At 38.5% G+C, this 14181-nt stretch overlaps 1 protein-coding gene across 3 annotated transcripts in view; it reads right to left on the bottom strand.

Annotated features, from left to right (window-relative positions):
* The window catches only part of KLHL12 (kelch like family member 12), a 29115-nt gene extending 15037 nt beyond the window's left edge, over positions 1-14078 (bottom strand). The window contains exons 1-5 of one of the 3 annotated variants that reach the window (XM_079107231.1): positions 13887-14078; positions 12000-12233; positions 8740-8893; positions 7120-7337; positions 650-799 (exon numbers count right to left, since the gene is read on the bottom strand). In XM_079107231.1, coding sequence (XP_078963357.1) covers positions 650-799; positions 7120-7337; positions 8740-8893; positions 12000-12194 — 717 coding nt within the window. In that variant the 5' untranslated portion in view covers positions 12195-12233; positions 13887-14078. Of the gene's footprint in view, positions 1-649; positions 800-7119; positions 7338-8739; positions 8894-11999; positions 12234-13426; positions 13448-13540; positions 13857-13886 lie in introns of those variants that run through there. The other 2 variants (XM_079107232.1, XM_079107233.1) reach the window with 2 other exon arrangements.
* Positions 14079-14181: the final 103 nt, after the last annotated feature.

Below are 14181 nucleotides of genomic sequence, written 5' to 3'. Positions count from 1 at the left end.
TAAGGTGAAGAAACACTTCTCTAAGTAAATTCCACATTTGACCAAAGTAGATAGTAAAATGAATCAGTTGGGCATGGCGGTGCACATCTGTAATCCCAAAAGTTCAAAGTCAGTGTCAGCAACTTAGTGAGGACTTAAGCAAGATAGTGAGATCTTGTCTCAAAATAAAAAAAATTTAAAAAGGGCTGGGGATGTAGCTCAATGGTAAAGCACCACTGGGTTCAATGCCCAGTACCAAAAAAAAAAAAAAAGAAAGAAAGAAAAAAGAAAATAAGAATAAAAAAAAAAAAAAAAAAAAAAAAAAACATCAAACTACATTTTTGCTGGCTTCCCTAGAGGGCAAAAATTAAGAGACCTGCCAAGCAAAGCATATTTGCCCTTTTTTTCAGGGCAATGTAACAATCTGTGTATAATAGGAAAGGAGACAAAGTTTATCATCCGATGTTGCTTAAGTAAAACCCTTAGGGGTATGTAAAACAACAACAAAAAAACCCCAAAAAAGCAAAACATAAAATTAAACCACAGATTTTCACTAGTGTCAGGAGTCTGACTTATACTTTTCTTAGAAATAAGCCTGAGGAGTATAGCACTATACTAAACTATAGGAGCTAGTCAAGGTTTTGGATTCACAGTGTCTTGCATGACTTACCTCAGCATCTATTACATCTGTAATGTACCTGGGGGTCAGCAGGGGCATCCGCACATATTGTAGCAGGTCTGGCAAGGATTCTTCTCGCTCTTTCTTGGCATGCTTCACCCAATTGATGACAGCCTCAAAGACTGGCTCTTCAGAATCTACCTGTAAACGTACAGTTACACATTACAGATTTCTGTTTTTCTAATTAGCTCACAATCTCAAAAAGTAACCATGTTTATTCTGTCCTTTCTGCTCCCTGTTGCTCAACACCATTACTCTCCATCTTCCAGAAATAGCAAGGAAACAATCTTTTAGAAACAATTTCTTTGGAAATAATCTTTTTAGACAAAGATTTTAGACAGTCGACTTGGATTAAACAACTACTAAGATAAGACAGTACCTAATTAATAATCGGTCACATCTTGCCCTTTACCTTCAGAATTTTTCCCATTCCAGAATTTTTGCCTGGTTATTTCTACAACCTTAGGGAGATTGGGTGGGAGAATCTGTTGCCCAAATCAAAACTGGCTCTTGAAATAACTTTTATTCATAACTGTGTCTAATGACTTTCAGGCTCATCCTCCAAATCATCCCCACAAGCTCTGAGGCAGGAGCTTCTATTGTCATCATCTGGAATGCTGGTTTTCAAAGCACTGCCACTGAGCATTTGAACAACTATTAAGTATTATGCCCTGTGTTATTTGAGATGATATATATAATTAATCAGTTAGGGAACTTAGGTCTAGGCTTGTATATACCAAACTGGATAAGGTAAGACGCCCACTAAAAAGCCTATACGTTGGGGCTGGGGCTGTATAGTTCAGTGGTAGAGTGCTTGTTTTGCACTTGTGAGGCACTGGGTTTGATCCTTAGCACTGCATATAAATAAATAAAGACACTGTCCATCTACAACTAAAAAAATAAGTATATATAAAAAAACCAAAAACCAAAAAACCCTATGTGTTATATCACAAGGACACTAGGTATAATAACACCTAGGACTTCCCAAAGACCAACACTTAAGTATAGGTGGTGTCCTTCCCACCAGCTGCTCAGGTATGTTCTGAGAGATATCTTTTAGAGTATCACTGGGACTAGATAGAAAACTACCCTATGACCTTCTATCAAGAACTGTGGTATTCTGAAAGTGCAGAAAATGTTTCAGAAAGTTCATTCATTTGATGGATTTACTGAACCCCTACCAAGTGACAGGCATTGTCCTGAAACTGACTATGTAACAGTGAACAAATCAGATATGATACTTGCTCTTAAATGCAGAGGCAGCTGTTAACTGGAAAACTGAACAATCTTTCCTATATGTACTATACAGGAAAGGTACTGGTAATCAGAGAGAGAATAGCATGTGATTTCCTAATTTACAGTGATGGGTGAAGGAAGGCCTTACCGGAGAAGCAATAAATTGCAATCTGATGGATGAGTAGTGGCAGCTGCTAGCCATGTGTCACTATTTACATTTAAATTAACTAAAATTAAATTAAAACTTCAGCTTCTCAGTTGCACTGAGTACATTTCAAGTGCCTAACAACAATATATGGCTAGTGGCTATTAAACAAGACAGTACAGATCACTTCCATTTTTACAGATGTGCTACTGAACAGCACTATCCTAGAGAAAAAAAGAACTGGCAGCTTGAGAAAATGATAGAAGGCTAGTATAGTAGAATGAATGAGGGAATAGAAAAATAACAACAGATGAAGACAGATAAGGAAGGACAAGGTCACGGAAGGACACAAGAAGACTGGATTTTAAAAGAAATTGGAAAGCACTAAAAGGTTTCAAGCAGGCTATTAATATGAGAATTTTGATGTTTTATAAAGACTGTCTTGGTGCTGGGTGTGGTGGTGCATACCTGTAATCCCAGCAGCTCAGAGGCTAAGGCAGGAGAATCAAAAGTTCAAAGCCAGCCTCGGCAACATAGTGTGGCCCTAAGGAACTCAGTGAGATCCTGTCTCTAAATAAAATACAAAAAGGGCTGGGGTGTAGCTCAGTGGTTAAGGGTCCTTGGGTACAATTCCTGGTACAAAAAAAAAAAAAAAAACAAAAAACCAAATCCTGGCTACCAAAGGTAGAACAACTTGGAATGACCAAGAGCTGGAAGATCACTTAGATGTTATTCTGGTGTAACATGCAAAAGATAATGTCATTTAGACTGTAGATGTGGTAGTGGTGATAAAGAACTGATGTACTCTGGATGCAGTGGCACATGCCTTTAATCCCAGGTACTTGGGAGGCTGAGTCAAGTGGATCATAAGTTCAAAGACACCTCAGCAACTTGGTGAGATGCCATCCCAAAATAAAAAATAAAAAGGGATAGGGATAGGGATAGGGATATAGTTAAGTGCCTTTAGGTTCAATCCCTAGTAACCCTGACACCCCTGCCTGCCCACAACACACACACACACACACACACACACACACACACACACACACACACACACACAGATGTACTAGAGAAATATTTGGGAGGTCAAACTATTCCAGGATACTGATGGATTAAATACAGGGGAGGGTGAAGAGGGTGTCCATGATTTGGTAAGTTTGTGTTGCTGTTAAAGGAATGATTGGCAAGTAGTTTAAAGCAGATGCATGTTAAGACTCTTGACACTTTCTAGGTTTAAACTATCATCTATCTATTTTATTTACCTATTTTATTTGTGGTATTGGGGATGGAACCTAGGGCCTCACCCATGTTGGCAAGCACTCTACCACTGACCTACATTCCCAGTGCCTTTTATTTTATTTGAGGGTCTTGCTAAGTTGCTGAGGCTGGTCACATGCTTGCTATCCTCCTGCCTCAGGCTCCTGAGTAGCTGGGATTACAGGTATGTGCCATCATGCTGGGCTTCTAGGTTTAAATTAGATACCATAATATAAAGATGGGTTTTTCAATCATGAGCAGAGCTTCTTGCTTTTACTGAAGCCAAATAAATTAGAATTGTAGAGAACTGGCTAAATTTTGGGGGAAAAAACATTTCAATGTTAATGCGTCACTATGGAGAAAAATAGCTTCTCCTTTATTTTCACAAAGATTTCTTGATGTATCAGCCACTGGCTTTCTCATTCAATGCTCAGAACAGTTCTAATATACTAATACTAGTACTAATATATCTACATTTTTAGGAGAGGAAATATAAGGTTAACAGGTAATGTAAGTTACACACCAAGGCTATAATCCAATTCTGCCTGTAAAGCCTATGCTATTTTAACTAACATGATACACTGCTTCCCATTGTTTTATCCAATAAGAGGAAGTGTTAGCAACTGGGAATCAAGACATCTGGTTCCTATTTCTGACTGGTATATAAACAGAAAAATATGACACTTCTTGTTTTTACAGAAAAAAGCAAAGGCCAGTCTTAACATACACTTAAGGAAAACTTAAAAAAAAAAAAAAAAAAAAAAGCTCTCCAACTTTTTCATCTTAGCTTCTGAATAAGGCTATTTGCACTGTTACATTTTATTTTACTCCTAGGTCTTCACAGTTCCAAAATAAAAACTTCTGAATTGCTTTCTGATTTGGACAATTAGGAACAAACTGACCAGGTGACAAAGTTCCCAGCTTTTGTGAGTAAGAGAACACTGGAGCCAGATTGACTGACTGCATTTGAATCCTGGCTCTACCACTTACGAGGTGTGGTACGACAGTTAATCTCCAAGCCTCAGTTTCTTCCTTTAAAAATGGAGATACAAGAATTAAATAAGATAAAAGTATGAAGAACAGAGCCATAAGAATAGAAGTTACAGGAGACAGGGATTTTTGTTTTGTTCATAGCTGGATTCCAGCACCTGGAACTGTTCTAGGCTCATAGTAATGCCCAATAAATATTGGGTAAATAAATCAATAATAAATGCTGAGTAAGTACTGGCTGTTTTATTATTATATGCAGTGAACTTTACATCTATAGTGCTTATTTCATTCACTGTATGTTCTATTTCATGGACAAATCAAGAAAAAAATCAAGATATTCTAGCAAACTGCTAGTTTCTAAGTTTGGAGAATATATATTTTTTGGCTATGCCTGGCCTGTCAGCAAAAGGATTTACAATGTCCTACACCATGAGGGTGAGGCTAAGATTTTAGCATATTCTTTAGAAAAATTTTTTTTTTTAGTTGTATATGGACACAATACCTTTATTTTTATTTATTTTTATGTGGTGCTGAGGATTGAACCCAGAGCCTCACAGTGCTAAGCAAGAGCTCTACCACTGAGCTACAATCCCAGCCCCTCTTAAGCATATTCTTAGCAGTTTTTTTAACAGCAGCTTCTTTGGGCTGAAACAGCATGTGAAATTGGAAAATAATTCCTCTTTAGTTAGAAACAATGTCACCAATGACCCTAAGTCAATATTCCCTCAGAAAAGTCACTAAAGTGTAACAAAAAAGTTGGCAAAAACTTGATAAGATATATATGACCTGTTGTTTTGTTACATACAAATCTTAGTTCTGACAAAATAATTCAGGAAGTAATCATCTGGTTTATAAACATATATCAGAGAATTTCTTTAAGCAGCAAATTCCTCTTACAGCACTTAAGACTTAAGTGAATTTTAATTCTTTTTTTTTATTATTTTTTAATTTTTAGGTACCTGGGATTGAACCCAGGGGCACTTAACCACTGAGACACATCCCCAGTCCTTTTTAAATATTTTATTTAGAGACAGGGGTCTTGCTAAGTTGCTTACAGCCTCACTAAGTTGCTGAGGCTGGCTTTGAACTTTCGATCCTCTTGCCTCAGTCTCCCAAGCAGGTGGGATGCAACACTGCATCTGGCTCAAATGTTAATTCTTCACAATTTAAATCTGTTGCTTAGACTAGGCACACCGACTGAGGTGCCACTAGCTTCCATAAGGAATCCATTAATGAAAATCCATTTTCTTATTACCAGAAGAGAATGAAGAGGAGAAAAATAAACAGACTCTTAACTACTTTGCCTAGAAAATCAAATTTATACTAACTGGGGGAAACAAAATCTGACAGACTGTCATCCTACCACTTGGCTCTCACAGGTGTTTTTCTCGAAGTACGAAGAATTAGTCCACTGGAAATTCAAGTTACAGGTTTCAAAGGCATATACTGGCCTTATAAAGGCTTTTCCACTCACATCCTAAGTCTAACTGTAGAGGTATCTGCATAAAAATTGGTAAACTTCTGGTATTCTTGATTTAGAACTGGGGTTGACTAAGATTCTTCTTGCTGTGTTCAGTCACTGAATGGGTACCTGGCATAGGTAGTTTTTCCTCCGCAACCCCATAAGGCAGTTATGTCTGGCTCTTGCTTATGCAGATCCTCATTAACAACTTGTTTTTTTTTTTTGTAATGGGGATTGAACTCAGAGGTGATTAATCACTGAGCCAAATCCCCAGCACCCGCATCTGCCCTTTTTTAAAAAAAATTTTTGAGACAGGGTCTTGCTAATTTGCTTAGGGCCTCACTAAGTTGCTGAGACTGGCCTCAAACTTCTGATCTCTTGCTTCAGCCTCCCTCGTCACTGGGATCAGAGAGGTGCACGACCACACCCAGCCCAAATTTTGTTTCTTCCTTTTTGATCCACTCCTGGGCAAAAGTTTTCTCCTCTTTCTTCTATGTGATTTTCTTACTTTGCATATGCTCATTATTCTCATTATATTCTCTTCTAATTTTTTTTGTCTGTATGTCTCTGTCTACAACTACACTGTGAATTCCCTAAAAGCAAGAACTGTATTTTACCAGTTGTGAAGTTGTAGCACCTGATACAGTGATTGTCATATAGTAGATACTCTCAATAAATCTTTGTAAAATAAGTGAATGGTGAATGGTTAATAGTATTCTATGGACATTTACCTTGCTTCCAATCTCTGCTTATTCTGCTCTGTTTAATAGTGATTCTTAACCACTAGGATCACATATTTAAGGGAGGAATATGGTGAATTCCTTCTCCATAAATAGGCAAATAAACTGAAATCTTCAAGGTCAATATTTTTGGAACCAACTTAATTATGAAGCTCTTATACAGAAGCACAGTAAATACACCCTGTTTTTTGTTTGTAATGGTCCTGTTTGGTTTTATTAGAACATTATATTTACACGTTATTTGGGTTCTTTCTGATATAATTATACATAAAAAGAACCTGATTTCAATCCCCATTCCCCTCCCACCTTCCTCCGCTCCTCCCTCCCCCCTCCCCTCCTCTCTCCCCCTTTTCATTTTACTCTGCTGATCTTTTCAGTCATTTTTGATTGGTTCTTTCTTGACTGGTTCTTTCAAATACAAAAAGGAGATATTCGCTCTAGTGTGTATAAATAAATAAAATGTGATGCTGTTAGAATCATTTTCTATCTTTCCGTTTCCCTTCCTCTCTCCCTCCCTCTCATTCACCTTCCACTCTACTGCTTTTCCCTGTATCTTCATGATATTCAATCCTCTCCCCACTGTGAAATGGCCCAGTTTTGAAGAAACCATAATACCAAGCCCAATCTGTACCTGAATTTCATCACACTTGATTAGTTTTTCCACCTCTCCTTGACTTAGAAGAATGAACTCTTCATGCTGTACCACTTCAGGAAAATGTTTCTGGCTAAAAACCTCAGCTGCTTGCATCAGGTCAACACAATTGTGAGTTTCAGCAAAATCCCTGATACCCAGGCAATTAGAAGGGTCCAGTTGACTTTCTAAGAATTCACAGCAGGCCTGCTTCACCCCTAGGACAAACACAAGTAGTGAATATACTTCTAAGATACTTACTCAGGTATGAATTGGTCTCATATTCTTGATCTCAACCATCATCTCTGTATATTATCAGAGGAACCCTAACTCAACACTGAAGCAGCAGATTAGAAATTTTGTTTTGTTTTATTTTTTTTTTTTGGTACCAGGAATTGAACCCAGGGGTGCTTAACCATTAAGCCATATCCCCAACTCTTTAAAAATTTTTGAGACAGGGCCTTACTAAGTTACAGAGGCTGACCTTGAACTTGCAATCTTCCTGCCTAGGCCTTCCAAGTCACTGGGATTACAAGTGTGTGCTTACCATGACTGGCTACAAATTCTATGTTTAAGGAATTCAAATCTTATTTTTACCTTATGTGCTCTGTCACTTTCAGTCAGACCTTTATACCTGCCTCTGCTTCATCAAGCACAGCAAGACGAACTGCTTCCAGGGACACTAGCACAATTAAATAAAACTATAAAACTTGGGAATCAATCCATAGAACCAATTAATAATTAAGCAAATGTACCTATTTTATACTTTACATCAAAACTTACTAAAAGGCTCCAGTGAAGAAAAAAGCCAGAAGATACAACAATTTCATACTTCACTAATCGGAAAGATCAAAGTAGGAGCTGGGAATGTAGCTCAGTAGTAGAGTGCCTGCCTAAAATTCTAATATGTGCAAGGCCCTAGGTTCTATCCTTGGTACCATGTTTTAAAAAAAAAAAAGTTGTTCAGAGTGTAAACTTAATTTTATAACTCTGGACTAATGCAAAAACTTCAAACTATCTTAATCCTGGATTATAAATGAAATATGTTTCAATTATGTGTATATAAAAAACAAAAATAATAAAAACTTGAGGTTAAAACAGATTGGAATCTGGAAGGGAGATCATCTCTACTCTTGTGACCTTTACACTATCTTTTTTTATATCATTTAAAATTTTGCTTTTAATAGGTATTTTACATGGTTCAAAAATTTAAAGATACAAAAAAGTTTACCATGAAAAATGCTCTTAGCCTCCCTATCAATCTGGCCATGTAATGGTCAGGCAGTTAAATAGTATCTATGCAGGCAATGAATACTATCAATTTCCACCCCTCCTTAGCTTAGAAGAATGAACTCTTACAGGTCATTGTATATATAGCTGTGTCAGAAAATAAATCATTCATTCTTTCACTTTTTAAGACCTCTTTTCCACAGCTGCATACTCATATTTGGAGAGGTTCCTTCATAATGTTATTTACATCTGATGTTTCATTGCTCAAAGATTCAAAAGCCATGGGTGGTAAACCTATGTGCCCACAGTTGGTTTCCATAAGTTTAAATCTATTTAAAACATTTCCAGGGCTAGTTTGGCATGAACAAAACCAACTTTCAATGTCTGTACCTTTCAGCTGAAGCAAACAGGCTGCAGGGAGTAGTTCTTGTACATTCTCCACTGTCACGTGAACTGTTTCTGTGTATACAAAGTCCAACAGAATTTCCATGGTAGAAGCAGTTAAACCTTGGATATCAACATAAGGTTTCCCCTTCTCTGAAAGCTGAAAATCCACAGGGTATGAAAGAATAACATAAAGATAGAATCTCAAATCCCAACAGATAAAATGGATGTTAATAATATCAATCACATAAACATCTTTTAAAAAATGAAAATCTATTTGTTGGGTTTGTAGAAAGGAAACAGTGCATACATTTGCAGCTTTTCAAATGGAGAAGGCAGTTATCTGTACTCCTAGGAGTACACCAGAGGTGGAATTATCAATTTTACTAGTGAATAATTTAAAATCCCAATTCTGTATTAAAACAAACATAGATGTATTAAAGAACAGAACAAAAGCTGTATAAACGTATCACTAGGTCCATGAGCTTTTAAGATACAAAATTTGAAGCTCTATGGGCTAATAAGATTCTATGGGCTATAACGTCACATCTTCCAAGATTACCAAATTCTGTCATCTCCCTTTAAACTATAGTTGGTAACAATGAAAAAGAAAATGCAGATCCCCTCAAGGGACCTTCTGTTAATACTGAATATAACTGAATTGTTTGAAACTTTTTCAAAATATTTGGTCTCTCGGGTTGCAGCTCTCTGGCAGAGCCCTTGCTTAGCATGCGTAAGGCCATAGCTTTGATCCTTAGCACACATACCCCCCCACCACAATTCAATTACAAAATATTGGATGACTCTATTTTAGGATTACTGAATAACTTGTAATTGGTTGTATATTTAGTCTAGAATAGTTCCTTGAAATAATGAGTATTGATGAGGCCAGATAATCATAGAAAATTGTGGGTTTTTTTGTGGTATTAGGGATTGAACACAGGGGTACTTCACCACCGACCCACATCCCCAGACCTTTTAATTTTTTATTTTGAGAAAGAGTGTCTCACTAAGTTACCTAGAGCTTCACTAAGTTGCTGAGGCTGGCTTTGAACATGTGATCCTCCTGCCTCAGCCTCTTGAGTTGCTGGGGTTACAGGCATGAACCACCATGCCTGACAGAAAACTGTTGAAGAGTAAAAATCCTCAATTTTACAAGACAGTAATCTGAAAGCTGATTACATGATGATAGCTTTACTACATCTAAACTTTAGTAATATTACTCACAAAACACTAGTATACTTCCACTAAGAACTAGATGACTTAATTATCTTTGATTTCTCCATTAAACCAGATAGTAACCAAAAAGCATTCTTTACCAAAGCAAAAACACATATCAATCCCTAACATTTGCATGCCCATAGCCCCACTGAAGTAGAAGGCTGAGGCAGGAGAACTTCAAGTTCTATGCCAAGCTGGGTAACTTAGCAAGACCCTGCATTGATTTTTAAAAAAGGGCTGGGGATGTGGCTCAGTGGTTAAGCATCCCTGGGTTCAATTCCTGACACCAAAAAAATAAGATATGAGTATGTGTATTCTGTCATTCAATAAATCAACTGTATTCCCAATGGACAAATAATTTAAACATGGAAATTATTTCACTTATGTAAGAATCCAGAACATTTCACATTTATATTTTGCTTTACAATCTGTCAGCATGCTTCTCATTTATGATTATTTCATCTAATTCCCACACCAACTGGTTAGATGGTTAAGTGTGACATTACTGTCATTTAAGAGAAAAATGATGTAAGGTTCAAAGATGTTAAATGACTTGAGTTGGGTAACTTAATTAGTAAGAGACAGGGAGACAGGTAAAACTGAGGTCCTGTGATCTCTCATTTGCACATCTGAGGAAAATGTTAGGGCTAGAAGATAACAAGGAGCCGGCTAGTTCAACCATTCTTTTACAGATCCATCCAGTGCAGTCAGATGATTGCTAGGGTTCATATAGAACTGCTACGAGAACAAACCTAGAATTCAGGTCTGAACTCTTTCCTTTAAAACAATTACTCTTAAAAGTAAAGAGAAAGTCACATATTTTTTTTTGCCTGATATAAAAAAATAAAGAATTGCTGATGAGAAAAAAAAAACTATTTTATAAAACTCCATACTTCTTAATGTGAGAATAAATAATGTAGAGAAAATTTTTTTCAAGCTGACAAAAAATAGGATGCACAATATATCAATAGCAGCCCATTTCATGCTCAGCAGCTGCACTCTTCTAAACCAGTTACAGGCCAACTGCTTCTGATGGACAGATATTGTGGAGACCAGTATAGGACTGGGCTCTGTAATGTTATATTATGTCAGATCATTTTAAATTATCCTGAATTAGATGGAAAGACCTGTCAGGTTTCTATGTTTTTCCTGCCAGCCACGTCACTGAGCATTGGCTCACAGTATCATAAACCACAATGGCTTTCAAATTAGCTTGTAAACAATAAAATGTGTACTTCAGGGGCTGAGGAAACACAGTAGGCAAAAGATAGGCCTTAGAGTCAGAGAATATAAGACTAAATTACACCTCTACCACTTACAAGTTCGTGACTTTGGGTAACTCATTTAATATGAGACCTTGTTCCTTAATTTGTAAAATGAGATGGCAATACTACCCCCAACATGACATATGCATAACAACACGGAGCTCAGTAGCTGGTCCATAAAAGCAGTTATCATTAACTTGTCAAGACAATCTATTGCTAATTCCCTTTGTTAATTCTTAGACACCTGAGTCAGTTTTTTTCCAAGTCATACCCTTTACGCCTGCACAGCCATTCATAAATCGTCCCCTCATTTGAAATCACCCTGAAATCCATACTGGTAGAATGGATACTGATTTTCTTCACGTATCGTTAAAAGGCATTAGATTAGGTCTGAATCCTATTCCTCCTCTTTCCTTCCTTCTTATCCCCCTGGTCTTCACCTTAAAATCTCATGAGAAAACTAGAAGACAAACTTAAAAACATTAAGTAAAATCCAATGCATTTGTTTTTTTCTATACACTAGAGACTCTTCTAAGCACTTTACATGTAATCTTCTAAAATAATCTTTACAATAATCACATGCTATTGTGTATTATTATCATCCCCATCCCTAATTTAAAGATGAGGAAAATGCACATCTTATCCAGAGCCTGCTTGTTTAAACTACTCTACTGTAAAAATTCACTATCATATCAAATTTCTATTTTATTGACTGCAATGAGACAATATGAAGATAACATATTGAGAGTCTCATTTGTGAGAAAACATCACACCACTTACCTCACTTGTGAACATGGCACAGAAGTAATCACTACAGGCAGCCAGCACAATTCGATGGGCAGGGAAGTCTTTCTGCTCTACTCTTAATGTCACATCACAGAGGGTGTTGCTCTTCCTTAGGGAGTTCATTGAGTTGAGGATGGATTTAGCATGAGTATTTGTCATTATGTCTTTGGGGGCCATAATGCCTCCCATCAAGTAATATGGAGAAAAAACAAAAGGGGTCCTTGGATTCTGCAACACAAGAGAAAAAAAAAAAAGCGTATTTGAAGAAATGGGGAAACGGAATACATTCAATTAACTTTATAAATTAAGAAACTAAGAAAAGCTTCTTCAGATCCAAACATCCTATTCCTTGGCATCACCACCTTGACCTAGCCACCAACTATTCCAAGTGAAAGTTACCTCTTCTTCCTCTGAATTCCTCTAGATCCACATCTATGGATTCGACCAACCATTAATCAAAAAACATTGAAAAAGTAAAATTTCATATACACTAAACATGTACAAACTTTTTTCTTCTCATTATTCCCTAAACAATACAAGGAAAGAATATTACATAGTATTAGTTATTATAAGTAATGATTTAAAATATACAGGAGAATGTGCATGGGTTATACACAGACTGTGCTTTTTTTAATATATTTTTTTAGTTGTAGATGGACACATTAGCTTTATTTTATTTATTTTCATGTGGTGCTGAGGATTGAACCCAGTGCCTCACATGTGCTAGGCATGCACTCAACCCGTGAGCTACAACTCCAGCCCCTACTATGCCATTTTATATAAGGGTCTTGAGCATCCTTGAGTTCCCAGAACCTATATGCCCTGTAATACCAAGGGGGTGACAGTGCAAAGTTCATTTGTACTCATTAATAAACTCACTAACAGATTACACATTTGAAACTCAGCATAAGTAGTTTTTTGACTGTTGGTGGACTTTAGTCACACTAAGTATGTGGTTTTATGGTTTTTTTTTTTTGGGGGGGGGGCTTCAGGGACACTTCTGAGGAACGAAATGGAGTTATTTATTAGTTGTCGATAAACATTTATTTATATGCGGTTCTGAGAATCGCCAGTGCCTTACACATTAGGCGAGTGTTCTACCACTGAGCTGCAACCCCAGACCCAAAATGTGGTTATTGAGAGAATTATTATTTGGAACCCAAAACTTTCTGAAATTAGGAAGAAAAATCAAAGTGGTTTTAAAAAGTCCACAACTACGCCATTATTTTTGAAAGCCAAGACCAGACCCTAAATTCTCATCGACTTGTTTATGGCTACATTACTCAAAGCACTCCAGATACTCCCCCTGACAACTCTGCAAGATCCCTTTCACAGAAAAGCACACATTTTCCTTAAGCCCACTCTGGAACAAATGTCCGCAGTCTCTGAAGATTTTCTGGGGCGTTACCACAGGGCCCCACCTGTGACTGGACTTAACGGTTTGTGTCAAAACTGACGGTAACCTCAGTGCAGACCGTCTTTCCTGTGGGGATTCCTGCTGGCCGAGCAGTCTCGGCACATCAATTCACCCTCACCTTTCGGAAGCGATCTATTCTAGAACTTCCGTTCACATCTGAATAAAAAGGGGTTCCACCACCGGAGATCCGGGCAGGCGACGGTTTTCAAATTCTGGAAGGCTCAATTGCAGAGAAGAAACGGGGTCTCCTCCCTCGTTAACACCGGGCACCGCCAGGTGGAGGAGTGGGAGGGGTGCGGCGCGGAGGAGCAGAGGGGCGGCCGCTCGAGGCCTGACGCCCCAGCACCCTCCTCTCCCGGCGACCCTCCCATTCCACCTGGGAGGGCGACCGAGTATGGGGGAAGGGCTAGAATCGGGAGTTGAGGGGTACGAAGGCAGACTGCCACCACCTCCGCGCAACTCACCTCCGCTCCCGGGCCCACCAGGCCGTGCGGGGCCTGTCCCCAGCCTGTGGGGATGGGGTAGGGCGCGGGGCCAGCAGGCGGCTCAGCGGAAGCCGGAGCGCCGCCGCCGCCGCCGCCCCGACCCGGAGGCTCTGGAGCCGTAGCCGCGATCGTCTCGGCTCTAGTCTCCGCGGCGGCGCGACGTGATGACGTCATGCAGCACGAGGCCCACCCCGCCCGCGTCATGTGAGGAGGCGGCATCACGTGACCCGCCTATACCTGGGTGCGAGACTTTGAGTATATCTGGAGAAGGCGG

This window comes from Sciurus vulgaris (genome assembly GCF_902686455.1).
Source record: "Sciurus vulgaris genome assembly, chromosome: 12".
Lineage (NCBI taxonomy): Eukaryota > Metazoa > Chordata > Mammalia > Rodentia > Sciuridae > Sciurus > Sciurus vulgaris.
Note: the sequence above shows the minus strand (reverse complement) of the source record. Positions and strands in the feature narration are given on the sequence as shown.